General features: G+C 42.2%; 1 protein-coding gene across 5 annotated transcripts in view; it reads left to right on the top strand.

The window, feature by feature from the left end:
• The window catches only part of MEMO1 (mediator of cell motility 1), a 28,935-nt gene extending 24,525 nt beyond the window's left edge, over positions 1-4,410 (top strand). For all 5 annotated transcript variants that reach the window (XM_062629478.1, XM_062629480.1, XM_062629475.1 and 2 more), the window contains 2 exons: positions 2,306-2,410; positions 3,726-4,410. In XM_062629478.1, coding sequence (XP_062485462.1) covers positions 2,306-2,410; positions 3,726-3,857 — 237 coding nt within the window. In that variant the 3' untranslated portion in view covers positions 3,858-4,410. The remainder of the gene's footprint in view (positions 1-2,305; positions 2,411-3,725) is intronic.
• The last annotated feature ends 9,779 nt before the right edge of the window (positions 4,411-14,189 follow it).

The raw sequence follows: 14,189 nt of genomic DNA, 5'->3' as shown, positions 1-14,189 counted from the left end.
TCTCTAACAATCAGAAGTATGAAGCTCATAATTTTCAGTATTCAAATTAACTCAGCAAGGCATGGTTTAGAACAATCTGACAAAACTGTTTCCATTGTTCTTCAAAACCATTTACACTGAGAAACAAGCTTGGTAGCCTTTCTCCTCTGCCACGATGATTTTTAAATCCAGAAGATTGAAAAGTTTAGTACAGCTGAATGCTTATAAGGATATGTATTAATACCCATTTCCTATGGGTTTTCTCCAATCTGTGATGTACAGAGCTCTGTTAGCATTTTCTGGGATGAACTGCATAGCTCTAAATGTTTTGCAGTGCTGAACTGTTCATTGAAATAAGCTTACTAGGCATTCTTATAAATCCATGTCCATTCAAGACACATGCTCAAATGCCTCTGCCCAGTATGTTCCAGTGACTTACAGCTACAAAATGAGTCTCTCAATTGAGCAACCATTTTTATGTTTTTTTTTTTAAAGTTGTGGAAAGGTTTACAATGGATAAAAGGTATTCTTATGAGCTCTTCAACGTTTAGTTTCACTTGAGTGTTTTATTAAGTTTGGTTCTGCTTTCTGCTGCTATGTATTGACATACACATTTTACAAGCAAACGGATGGTTCAAAGACATGCAGCTTAAACTTTAGAAATGCAATGGTAACTATGTAATCACTGCTAGTTAGAGAATAGCTGCCTTTATGGGTTTTTTGGCACTCATTTAAGTTCTGTAGATCTGGAGTAACAGCTGTAATTACTGGCCAGGGGTCCAAACACCCTCTCCATGACTCTGGAAGAACAGCCCTTACCAGCAGTTGATAGCATAGTTTAGTTTTATTTTCCATAGAATTTATCCCTTTCTGAATTCATTTTATGTCTGTTTTTAATTAAAAGTACACAAAGGTGCTGGTTATGGTTCTTGTTTGCTAATCCTCCCTGAGTCTCCTGGGAATCTCCAGCTCCTCACTTGCAGACTGTGATCCAGTCTGAATAATTGGTATATCTGCCAGATCAGCCAGCATCCTTGCAATGCAGTTACCATATTCCACTCTTGAGGTGGAGACTTCAGACAGACTGACTGCTTCCTGCGTCGTGATTTCTCCTTGCATCACCCACACTTACCAAAAGCAGGGGAAGGGGCTGGGAAAATAGCAGAAACCTTAAGAGAAATTCTCTCCCTTTCTGATATCAACCTCCTGTTGTTCCCATGCAAAGTATATGGTTTTTTTTCTAACCTCTGAGGAAAACCTTCCTGTTTCATCAGCTACATCTAAGCAGCACAGCTGTATGTCTTACTGAATTAGTGAGTTTCTGGAGCTCATTTACCTGGTGAAGGGAATTAATCCTTTTCAGAGGAAGGAAATGCACGAGAGGATAGAGTCTACTAATACAGGCAAAATAGCAAAGCCATGATAAAACCCAGACAATAATTGATTTAGACTTGTTTTAAATTACTTTCATTGTATTTGATCTGCTCTGTGGGATGGGTATGAGTAGACTGTATCTGGAGTTGTAGGATTCTTTTTGCTTTTAGGACCTCAAATGTTTGTATATGGGGAAGGGTTTGTTTCCATGCATATGCTAGTTTTCATAGTATGACTCTGTGGGATCCTGGGTCTCATGGAGTGTGGATGGAGAAAAGATGTATATATGTGACTGCCTTATGTAAAGTGGAGGTATCATCTTCTGGCTCTTAAGTCGTGCACCAACTTTATAGTGCTTAAGAGATGTTCTGGATTTGCTTTTTATGCACTGAGCAGATGGCTAGCCTGTGCCCAGATCAACTGCCTTGCATGTGTGATGTGTCCAGGATACATTACATTTGCTACATGCTTGAATTGCACATTTGTGTGTATTGATGATTTGCTGAGGGTTTTTGGACATCCAGAAGTCCTAGGCAGATGCTCAGCCGTGACTTCTGTTAAGGGGAGAGGAGATAGAAGCAAAAAATATTTGTATTTTGCCCTTTTCGTCACTTTGTCTGCTTACTGCTATACAAAATCCTATGGAAGTAGGGCACCACTGGAGGTGGGGATCAGCTAGTCTGCAAGAAGAGATTTTTTAACATGAGCTTCACTGGTATCTGCTGAGATAGCTTCACAGATACATAGCTCATTGACAGCTTTGGAAGAGCTCCTGCACTTTCAGTTTGGCAAGGAAAAGCAACAAGATGACTACAAGCTATTGCCTTGATATCCTTGATACAAAGTAGAGGGGTTTTTCCTCTTGAAGTATTCTGTGTTGTCATAAATAGGTGATGTATAAACACCCGCTTATGAATGTGTGAAGTAATCACTGCAATTGGTTCTTTTTCAGGGTATGAGCATTATAGAGCAGCTAGATCCTGTATCTTTTAGCAATTACTTGAAGAAATACCATAATACAATATGTGGAAGACATCCTATTGGCGTATTATTAAATGTAAGTAATGCTTGATTTGTTGAAAAATCTACCTTTTAGCAAGATGCTCACATGTATTTTAAACACAACATTGCTGGAGTATTCCTTAGTTCTAAAATGGCAAGTTTTGAATTCATTTTTCCAAGTGTTCTCAGTTTGGTCTCCAATTTCCATGTCTTGCTTATAGACAACTGTAAGCTCTTCCAAGGGCTGAGGGTTTTCAGTTCTCTAAGGGAGATGAGATACCATACTCCTTTTGAATTTCAATGAAATGCAATCATTTGCTTTCTCCTGGCCCTAAATAAATGAATAAATCCATCTCCCTGAAGAAGTGCATACTTAATCTATTGAATCAGTACTTACAAACCTGTATATATCTTTTCTGTATTGCTATTAGCTAGCTATTGTGAGTGCCTTATGATGTCTGGCAGAGTTTTTGGGTTTTGCAAATAAGATGAGAGATTGCTTCTGTAAGTATTAGTGCAGTGCACTGTTAACTCATAAATTGACAGCAATTAAAATTCAGATTAACTGGTATTTTCTAGTTTATGTATTCTGCTTTGGTGATCCAGTGCAGGCATAAACCTGGCTTACCTTAGTTATCTTTACAGCATTGCTGGAATGCTGCAGATTTGTCATACTGCTTGAGTGAATCTTGCTCTATTATTACTGTAATTCAAATCTGAAACAGATAGCTTGTTAACCTTTTAAAAAGGGAAAATTTAGCTCACTGGAAATGTAATCCATATGAAGAACATATAGAGGGTCCTTTTAAAGTGAAGTCTATAAAAGTTTCTATGACCAATGTCAATATTAGGGATGCATGTAGCAAAATTCAGTACTATGACAACTCTGCAAAAATATCCAGCTCTTAACCTCAGATAATGATTAGTTTTGCAGTGAATCTGAGCTAAATTCTATTGATTCACTTTTGCCAGTTGTCGCACTTTACTAAATTATCTTGGTACGTTCTTTTTCCTTAATGGAAGAAATATGATTTTAAAAGTGTTAATAGTGTTGGGTTTTTCACTGTAACATCTGCATTTCTGTATGAATTCCCCATGGAACTGAAAGCATTGTTTCTAAAGGATCTATTTTGAAAGTGTTTTTAGTATTGCTTTGTAGAACTGCATGGATGTCCATAGCGCAGCAGGGGCAGTGTTAGTGAATGAAATGGCATTGAAATGAGTTAGGTCCACAAATTACTCAGAGATGCTTATATTATTATGAGAGGTGGTGCAAGGACTCGTGGAGGGAGGGGTAAAGACAGGACTGAGAGCTAGAAAATGTCATAATTTCACTGATACCTTTTTTAAACATTTTTTTCTCTCTTCAGGCTATCAACGAGCTCCAGAAGAATGGGATGAACATGAGCTTTTCATTTTTGAATTATGCTCAGTCAAGCCAGTGTCGAAACTGGCAAGACAGCTCAGTGAGTTATGCAGCTGGAGCACTTATGGTCCACTGAACCGCTGAATGCTCAGGGATGGCACCTGCACACACCCTATATATGGGGTCCCAGCCTAGCCCTTACAAAGATACAGTCCCTGGTCTTTGGGTATACTGAAACCTCAAACTAATAGAACTCTTCTTTTCTAGTAGGTGTAGTCCTTCCTTAGTTTCAACTCATTTAAAAATGCTTTCTTGTTTAGGACAGTGGAAGGAAGGCTGGTATCAAAACATTTTGTGATTTTTATTTTTTATTTTTCTGGGGGGGAAAGATAATGGGTATGAAGGCATGGTGGCAGACAGTCCTTACAAACACATGTAAAGCATTTACCATATCCTAAATTTGCACTCTTTGCAGACCTGTGCACATATACTCAGCTTTCAGAATAGTTTTGCAAGTTGTAAACAGAAAAAGGGTGGAAGCTCTTGAATGAAAGGAAAAAAAAAACAATGCATTTATAAATGATCCTGTATTAGAATATAATAAAACTCCAGTATAGTCAGTTACTACCCGTGATGTACAACAGATATCTTCTATTTTAGTTGCTAATAAAGGGCTACACAAACCAAAATAGTCTGATTTAAACTTATTGCTTTGTGTTCTGTATGTGGCTGCTTGTTATTAACATTCTTTATCTTCAGTTCATATGCTTGATAATTCAGCCATTCTGTAAAATACTTCAGAATGTATTTTATCCTCAACAGTTGTTGTGACTGCTTCATTTAGAGATTTTTTTTTTTTTATCTTAAACTTAGTGCACTATGAGTTCAGCTGTGCAAAAGAACTTAAAAAACCTTTTGTATATCCCGATTCTTTTTGGTTTACAACTATCTATAAAATAGTATCTTTTAGTATGTGATACAAATTTGTATCAAAAATACACTTTTAATGATTTTATGCTGTTTGATTATTAAAGTGAAATAGATGCAGTATTTTTATTTGAAATGACAAACAGTAGCTTGAAAAAGATAATACTGAAAAGTATCTATCAAGCATTCATAGGCCACAAAAGCCATACACTGCTAAGCTCAAGCAGTTAATTCTTCAGAGATTTAATTGGGAGGGGAAGGTAAGGCCTCTTATTTATTTTTTAGTTTTTATTCTTTCACTGTAGGTAGAATTGCTTCATGTTCTTCAAATATCATCACATCTTAAGAGTTCCTGATTTTTTTTCCAGCCAAAATAATGGTGTGATTATTTGAGTTAGCATTCCTGAAGATTTCCTTTTGTTCTGATAAATGCAAAGTAGGAAGACAGTTCTGGCTCATTATCTAAATGGAGATTTCATTCCTTGCTATTTCACCTGCTGTCAAGCAAACCTCTTGGTACATTCAGCTTTTCTGAGTGGCAGAGGGGAATTTCGGAATTCAATTTAGATTATCTTTGAAAGCTGTGAATTGCTGCATACAAAATCTTCACCTGAAAGCATACTAGACATTTTGTAATCTTATCAAAATACCCTTTTTCAAACAGGCACTTCTTACACCACTTCTATCTTCCTTATCATAGTTGGCCACCATTTTAGTAGTAGGAGGTGAATGCTCCATTTATAAAATGAACTACTTTGCAGATGTTCAGAATCATTCCAAATGCCAAACTCCTTTACATGTTTGTTGTTTCAGTTGCCTTATTGCTTGGCCTTGTTCTTGGAAAGTCTCAGCAGCAGACAGGTAAAAGAACTTTCAAATTACTTCCGACAGACCAGCAGGAAGGCTCTGCTGGTAAAACTGAATATGTAGCCAGTCTTTATAAATACTTGTCTGACTGTGCCTTATTAAAAAAAGTAGTTTTATCATGAAGGTGTTTCTTTTTTTTTAATCTTTGGTGAATACAAGTTTAATTAGGACTCAGGTTTCCTTTAGTCTTATGCCAAATGCTTAATGCCATTCTTGAAACACATAGTTAATTAGAATAGTGAAGTATATAATTTCTTCCTAAGGTAAACATAGTAATTAGCTCCTGAATACAAATGCCTGAGTTGCATCTCAGTTCTGTAAGATAGTTTTAATAAAAACAAAACTGGAAGAGCTTCAAGGATATTGGTCAGCCGTTTTGCTCAGCACAATGTTACGAAATATCTTACAGTGAAAGCACTTCACATGTAAACTGTGTAATGTATTTCAGAATAAAGTTTCTAATTAAAATGGGAATTTCTGTGCCTACTAATAATAACCAGCAATGACAGTTCAGAAACCCATCCAGAGAGAAATTTAAAGCTTTGTGAAATTTGCTCTTAGAAGGCTTTTTTGTAAAAACCCTGTTTTGACTGACAGTACAAAATACCTTTAGGTGGGGTTGGAGGGAGTTGACTTTCAGTGCTCCATTTCCTGGTGTGTCGATCCTCACTAACAAGGAGGATCTGGTTGAAGCAGTAAGGGTTGAGGGCTGCCTTGGTTGCAGCAACCACGAGATGGTGGAGTTCAGGATCTTGTGTGGTAGGACTAGTAGAATACCAAGTAGAATTGGAACCCTGGACTTTAGCAGGGCAAACTTTGGCCTTTTCAAGCAATTGCTAGGGGAAATCCCATGGGCAAGGCTGCTTGAAGGTAAAGGGGCCCAAGATAGTTGGTTGACATTCAAGGATTGCTTTTTCCGTGCTCAAGATCAGATCAAACGACACGTAGGAAGTCAAGGAAGAGGGCCAAGAGACCTGCGTGGCTAAATAAGGAATTGCTGGGTATGCTCAAGTGGAAGAGGAGAGTTTACAGGTCATGGAAGGAGGGGCTGGCCACTTGGGAGGAATATAAGGCTGCTGCTAGAGGATGTAGGAAGGCAGCTAGGAGGACTAAGGCCTCCTTAGAATTAAACCTGGCGAGAAGGGTCAAGGACAGCAAAAAGAGCTTTTTCAAATACATGGCAGACAAAACTAACACCAGAGGCAATGTAGGCCCACTGATGAACGGGATGGGTGCCCTGGTGACAGAAGATACAGAGATGGCAGAGTTACTGAATGCCTTCTTTGTCTCTGTCTACTCTGCTGCAGGCAGTCCTGAAGAGCCCTGTACCCCTGAGACCTCAGATGAAGTCAGGTCGACGGAGCGGTTTGCCTTAGTCGATGAGGAATGGGTTAGAGATCGGCTGAGCAATCTGGATATCCATAAATCCATGGGTCCAGATGGGATGCACCTGCGGGTGCTGAGGGAACTGGCGGAAGTCATTGCTAGACCACTCTCCATCATCTTTACCAAGTCTTGGGAAACGGGAGAGGTGCCTGAGGACTGGAGGAAAGCAAATGTCACTCCGGTCTTCAAAAAGGGCAAGAAGGAGGACCCGGGTAACTATAGACCGGTCAGCCTCACCTCCATCCCTGGGAAAGTGATGGAACACCTTATCCTTGGTGCCATCTTAAGGCATATCAAGGATAAGAGGGTTATGAGGGGCAGTCAGCATGGCTTCACCAGGGGGAAATCATGTTTGACCAATCTCTTAGCCTTTTATGAGGAGATAACACGGTGGATGGATGATGGCAGAGCGGTGGATGTGGTCTACCTTGATTTCAGCAAAGCATTTGACACAGTCTCCCACAGCATCCTCACAGCTAAATTGAGGAAGTGTGGACTGGATGATCAGGTAGTGAGGTGGACTGTGAACTGGCTGAAGGAGAGAAGCCAGAGAGTTGTGGTCTATGGGGTGGAGTCTAGCTGGAGGCCTGTAACTAGTGGAGTGCCTCAAGGGTCAGTACTGGGACCGGTATTATTTAATATATTCATCAACGATTTAGATGAGGGAATTGAGTGTACTATCAGCAAGTTTGCTGATGACACTAAGCTGGGAGGAGTGGCTGACACACCAGAAGGCTGTGCTGCCATCCAGCGAGACCTGGACAGGCTGGAGAGTTGGGCAGGGAATAACGGGATGAAATATAACAAGGGAAAGTGTAGAGTCCTGCATCTGGGCAGGAACAACCCCAGGTTCCAGTATAGGTTGGGGAACGACCTGTTAGAGAGCAGTGTAGGGGAGAGGGACCTGGGGGTCCTAGTGGATGACAGGATGACCATGAGCCAACACTGTGCCCTTGTGGCTAAGAAGGCCAATGGCATCCTGGGGTGTATTAGAAGGGTGGTGGTTAGTAGGTCGAGAGAGGTCCTCCTTCCCCTCTACTCTGCCCTGGTGAGACCCCATCTGGAATATTGTGTCCAGTTCTGGGCCCCTCAGTTCAAGAAGGACAGGGAGCTGCTGGAGAGAGTCCAGCGCAGGGCAACTAAGATGATTAAGGGAGTGGAGCATCTCCCTTATGAGGAAAGACTGAGGGAGCTGGGTCTCTACAGTTTGGAGAAGAGGAGACTGAGGGGTGACCTTATTAGTGTATATAAATATATAAAGGGGGAATGTCACAAGGATGGAGCCAGGCTCTACTCAGTGGCAAACAGTGATAGGACAAGGGGTAATGGGTGCAAACTGGAACACAAGAGGTTCCACTTAAACTTGAGAAGAAACTTCTTCTCAGTGAGGGTGACGGAACACTGGAACAGGCTGCCCAGGGAGGTTGTGGAGTCTCCTTCCCTGGAGACATTCAAAACCCGCCTGGACACATTCCTGTGTAACATTATCTAGGTGTTCCTGCTCCGGCAGGGGGATTGGACTAGATGATCTTTCAAGGTCCCTTCCAATCTCTAGCATACTGTGATACTGTGAAAGGAAAAGCAAATCATGTCCTGGAAAGATCTTCACTCAAGACTATAGTTTCATTATTTTAGCTTTATCACACACTTTATTAAATATACACTTGAATATAGCATTTTAGAACAGGGGGGTTCTGGTTTAAGACACTATGGAATGTTCCCAGTCCTGTTTGCTTTTGTGGAGGTTTCTTCTAAGCGCAGGCTGGGCTTTGACCGCTTTTCTGATGCAGTAAGTCCAGCTAGGGACATGATTCTCAGTCTGAAATAATTTTGGCATGTTAGAGAAATGTTCAATGCATAAAAATCTTGATTAAAATACTTCTTTGTTGTTTTTTTGTGTTCTTGCATTGTTCACAATGTTGTCTTTAAAAAGTGCTTTTAAAGTACTGTCTTCTTAATCCTTCATCTTAAAGAATTTGACACCTAAATAGTAGTTCATCCACTGCTCTAGGTTTAGACTGGCAGAAGCAGAAGGTGGTGAATGCCTCAGTGGGCATCAGCAGCTGCGTCTCGTTCTTAATGGAGTGTGCCAAGGCCTGCCCCTCTCAGCATGGTGCAAGGGAGGGGTGTCCACCTCAGCTTTCAGCCTTTGTCAGTTTGTAATAGCTTTTGGCTTTATTTACTCTAAAAATCATGGCTCAAGTGGCTTTGATCCAGTGTTGTGTTCTAACTGAACTCTTACTCCAGTGCAGTCTCCCTTCCGACAGCCTTCGGAAATGCTAAGTTCACCCGGGCATTTTTAGGCCTAGCTCTTGCTCTCGGTGTTCCCCAGACAGGGGCTCGTTGTTGTGTCTCGGGATTCTAGATATTGCTGTAGGGTTTACTAAGGAATTTCAGATTGACACTTTGAACACTGGAACGGGAGGCTGCTGTTTGACGCCTGCACACGAGGTCTAACGGTACTTTGGCAAGTTCTTTCAGTGGTTGATGTACAGTTTTACCAGTTCATGGTTTTCCCCCTTATTCCCTCAGGAAACATTGCTCTCCTGTGCCTCAAAGGAAGCTTTGCTTTCAAATGACATGACTCACCATGATTTGCAGTTGTTATCTCCTTGGGCTGAGTTCAGTGTGCCATCTACCACCTGACCCACTCTCAAAAGTTACCCAAACTATTAGATTCATAAAGAAGTGATTAAAGTCCCTCTATAGGTGATCTTCTGCTTTCCTTTTGTTAGAAACTTCCTGAAATTTACCCTTGAAGCCAGCCTATGAAAAGTCTTCAGTATGAAGAAGAACTGGATTTCAGGATCCAGTTTACTGCAGGGCCCACAGTGTAGCCAGATGGCCTTTTCAATAGATGGCTGCAAAACATGATCTGGAATTTGTGTGTGGGGATGAACTGACTGTTCTTTCAGTAATGCAAAATCTATTGTGTCTATTCTGATTGTTTCTAGAGTGATTTTATTCTTTTAATTAATATTTTTGTTTAATTCTGAAAACAATTTCTCCATGCATACTGCAGACAACTTCCAGATGCTTGGTGTCATTTCGGGTTTCTCTTATCCTGCATTAGCTGAAAACTCAGCATTGGCTTATTTCTGTCTTGTCTGGTACCTGTTTATATGTACATTCCCTAATGCCAGGGTTTGAGATGTCTTTCGCAGTGTTTGCACCCCAGGAATGAAAATGCCATGATAGTGATATCTCTAAATTAAGACAGAAATTGTCAAGTTTGTTTGCTTGCTTGTGTTTTGGGGTTTTGGTTGGGGGGGGGGGGGTGGTGGTGGTGGTGGAGGCTTGGATCTTTTTGGGAGGGGCATAGAAATGAGGAGAATGGGCATTGATGGGGAAGAATATGGTTGCTTTTCCAATTTAATGTCAGCAACTGTTGTACTACCCTGTCTGGGAGCTGACGTGCTGCAAAATGCTGCCCAGGGCAGCTGCGAGCTGGATGCCATTGTGGGAAGCCTGTTAGTGCTACTTCAAAGAGAAGAAATGTTGGAGGTATTTTGTCAAGTGTAGCTCAATTGGTTGAAGCTTATGGGTGAGAATCCTGTGCTGATACTTTTATGTTACAGGTAAATAAGGTGTCTTATCCTTTATGCAAAGGTGATGGACCCCCACACTACCCAGTTTTCTAAGGTGATGTGTTTGGTTCTGAGTGGGTTTAAGAGAAGTAAATAATTTTCTCAGCCCTGTGACCTCCACTGACATTTATGTAAATATATATTCCCTACAAACAGTTCTGTATACAATTTTCAAAGCCTGTGAAACCAAAGTTACATAATTACTGTTTTCAAACAGAATAGTTTTATTTAAATCCCATGAAAAAATTACCTGGAGCCTCAAATCTGCTGTGAGTGAAGCTGGTAATGAGACTTCAGATGTCGGTGATCTAGTATCTGCTCTGTACATGACAAAGCCCTAACTGGCAAGAAGAATAAAACATTGTATTAAGCATTAAACTAGGAACAATCTCAACCTAAACGTCTCAGATTTCTTTTTTTTCCCTCTAATGCATTTTAAACCAACCTGTGGCTGCAGCTTCACAAGGCTGAGAACAGCAGTGCGCTTGGTTCAAGTCCCTTCTTCGTGAAATTTTATCTCTGTTATATTTTTCTGCTGACCTCTTGCAGCATGGAGTATTAGCATCACTTAAACTCCAAACTCCAGTAAACCAAACAAAAATCCTATAAGCATATTTCTACAAAAAGTAGGAGGGAGTGCTTTAACCAGAAAGTAAAGGTTATGAAGGCTGGGGCAAACCTGGGTGGGGGAGCTTCCTAAGCCACATCTGCACAGCAGGAGCCCTTGAGGAGGTGGGTGCCATAGCTGAGCAGGCAGTCCTCAGTGTTGGCTCAGACACCTGGCCCAAGGGGAAGGCCTTTTCCACTAAAGGCAGCTGAAGTCTCTTCTGATCAGCAGGACTCTTGAAAAAATGCTGCTGCTTGTGCTAGAGAATGAACTCTAGTAAGGGTCTCTTCAACAGCCTGCTTTCCTGCAGGCAGCCTTGTATGATATGCCCCAGCCCTGGCAGTGTTCAAGGCCAGGGTGGATGGGACTTTGAGCAATCTGGTCTAGTGGAAGGTGCCCCTGCCTGTGACAGGGGAGTTTCAAACAGATGATTTTTAAGGTCCCTTCCAACACAAACCATTCTGTGATTCTATGAGATTGAGTGAAAGTGCTAGGGTCAGGGATGCGTTCCCATCATTGTACACCAGTTGGCTGGAAAATGGGAGTTCCCTGCTGCCGCTACCTCTTCTCGCTCTATTGACTCCAGGCTTTCCAGTTGGCAATGCCCCTCGAATTTGGACTGGGCACCTCCACAATCGCTGCTACCGTCATGCAGGTACGGCGGCAGCCACCGCCAGGGGCAGCCCGGCGCTCTACCGTCCCGCTTTAGCAATACCCATCGCAGACTGTTCTGGAAGGAAGGATTTTCCTCAGGGACAGCTCCTGAAGCGGGAGTTATTTTGGGGAGGGGGAGGGCTGGCCGACACTAGGTGTCAGTGTCGTGCTTCCCTCCGCTCCTGCCTGCTTTTACTTCTAGAATACCCATTAGTGCCTCTCGTTTTCCCGTTTGTCCTGAGCTGCCTGGCCATATCCAACAGCCCCTTTGACAACCAACAGTCTCTTTACAATAATGTGCTTAAAAAGATAAAAACCCCTTAAAAATAATTACATTGAATCATAGACTCATAGAACGGTTTGGGTTGGAAAGGACCTTATGATCACCTAGTTCCAATCCCCCTGCCATGGGTAGTGTGAAGATCATCATTTGCTGAGTTGTCTGTAAAAAATGGCAACAGCATCTATTCTATACAAATATTTTTGTTGACAAAGCTCATAAGCAAACATTCAACCTAAAGCGATAGTGTGTCTCTGGCTCTTGCTCTCAGTGTTTCCCACGTCCTGGGTTCAGTTGTAACAGGTATTTTTCTCCTTCCTAGGAGCTGGTGCAGTGTTTTGGTTTCAGTCCAAGAGCAACGCTGATAACACACCGATGTTTTAGTTGTTGCTCAGTAGCACTTACCCTTATCAAGGACTTCTCAGGCTCTGCCACTGTGGAGAGGCACGGGAAGCCAGGAGAGAGCAGAGACAGGACACCTGACCCAAACTAGCCAAAGGAATATTCCATACCATAGCATGTCATGCCCAGTATATAAACTGGGGGGAGTTACTTGAAAGGCCCACATTGCTGCTTGGATCTGGCTGGGTATCGGTCAGCAGGTGGTGAGCAATTGTACTGAGCATCACTGCTGTTTGTTTTCCTTTTTTCCCCTTCCCTTTTTAGTTTGATACTCTCTCCTCTTATTATTTCCCTTATCATTATTATTATTGGTGGTAGCAGTAGTAGTTTTGTATGATTGGATTGTTCTTATCTCAACCCAAGATTCTTTTGATTCTCCTTCCCATCCTGGTGGGAGCAGGGTGGGAAGAAGGAAAGGAGTGAGTGAGTGGGTGTGTGGTTCTCAGGTAGCAGCTGGGCATAAACCACGACATCAACTCCTGTGAAATCACTTCAGTTGGTTTGTTTGGTGTTTCAAGAAGGCTGTTCTCCAGTTAGGGGCAAGGTGGGAGCTTGGGCTATGAGTTGTGTGAGGAAAGGAAAAGTTTTCTCCCAAGCTCCACTGCAAGTGGCACTGCAGGTAAATTGTTCTGTTTGTGTAAAAAGTGGTGGCAAGATGGGTTCATCAGGGTGGGTCCAAGGCAGCAGCTGGGGCAGCAGGATGGGTGTGAGCATTCTCCATGTCATTTCCCACCCCTGCACTCAGTGGCAGGATGGGCCTGACTTTGGTCTGTGTGCTTTGGTTTGGCCTGGCAAGCGGAGGGCAACCCATCGGGCTTGAAGAGATACCTCTGCATCTGACCAAGCTCTCACTGGAGTCAACAAGAGAGGGATTAAACTACACATTCATAAGGAGATCTAAAGCCGCTCAAGAAGGCAGGGAGGGGGGAGCCAGATCTCAGCCCTTATAACCTGGGGAGAGGCTTTGGAAGGATGCGGCTGGCAGTTTGTGCAGTGGAACAAAACCAGAGATGAAGAAGATGCACTCAAATTGTATCTGGAGATAAGTCTCTCCAGATCCAATTCCAGCCCCAAGCTTTCTAACCTCAAGCAGAAGTTTCATTTATCTGATCTGCCAATTGATTTTACAAGATTTTGTTCATTAAAAAAATGGAATAGGAGCCAAGCTGAGGCCTTTTTTTCTTTTCTTCCCCCTCCCTCTTTAAGTACTGCTAGGTTCCATTTTCTTGGCGTATGAGCTTTTCCATAACCAGAATTTCTTTTAGCTGAACTCATCTTATCTGAGAGAGAAATCTCAGGCTTGCTCTAGCTTACTTTATAACTAAGCACTGTTCCAAAATGAAGTCAGAAGGTGAGGGACCAAGAAGTTGGACTGGAAAAGACAAAAACCCAAAAAGACAACGTGCACTCCTTTTCCAACTGACTCCAGCTGGAACAGAGTTGGGCCAGTGAGGCCGTCTTGAAATTTATATTCTTCACTTTCCATTGCAGAGTTGCTTTTGCCACTGGTGAGCATCCAGCATCTAGGCCCTGGCACCTCGTATGGCTGGAGTGTGCCACCAGTAGCTCTTTCTGGGGACACACCACCACAGACCTAGCGCTGGTGTAGCTCTTCCTCCAGTAGCAAGGGAATGGTAAAATGGGCAGTGTAGCTGCTGTATCTGTGTTTATCCAGTTACTCTGCATGGTTGTACCTCATGGGATGCTAAAGGTGACCTTCTGCTGCTTTCTATTGCTTCTGTGGAGCTGTATCTCTGT

The sequence above is a fragment of the Pezoporus occidentalis genome, unplaced genomic scaffold (assembly GCF_034315485.1).
Source record: "Pezoporus occidentalis ecotype Australia unplaced genomic scaffold, CSIRO_AGI_Poc_V1 ctg34, whole genome shotgun sequence".
NCBI classification, from domain to species: domain Eukaryota; kingdom Metazoa; phylum Chordata; class Aves; order Psittaciformes; family Psittacidae; genus Pezoporus; species Pezoporus occidentalis.
The sequence above is the reverse complement of the archived record's forward strand: the minus strand, read 5'-3'. Positions and strand labels throughout refer to the sequence as shown.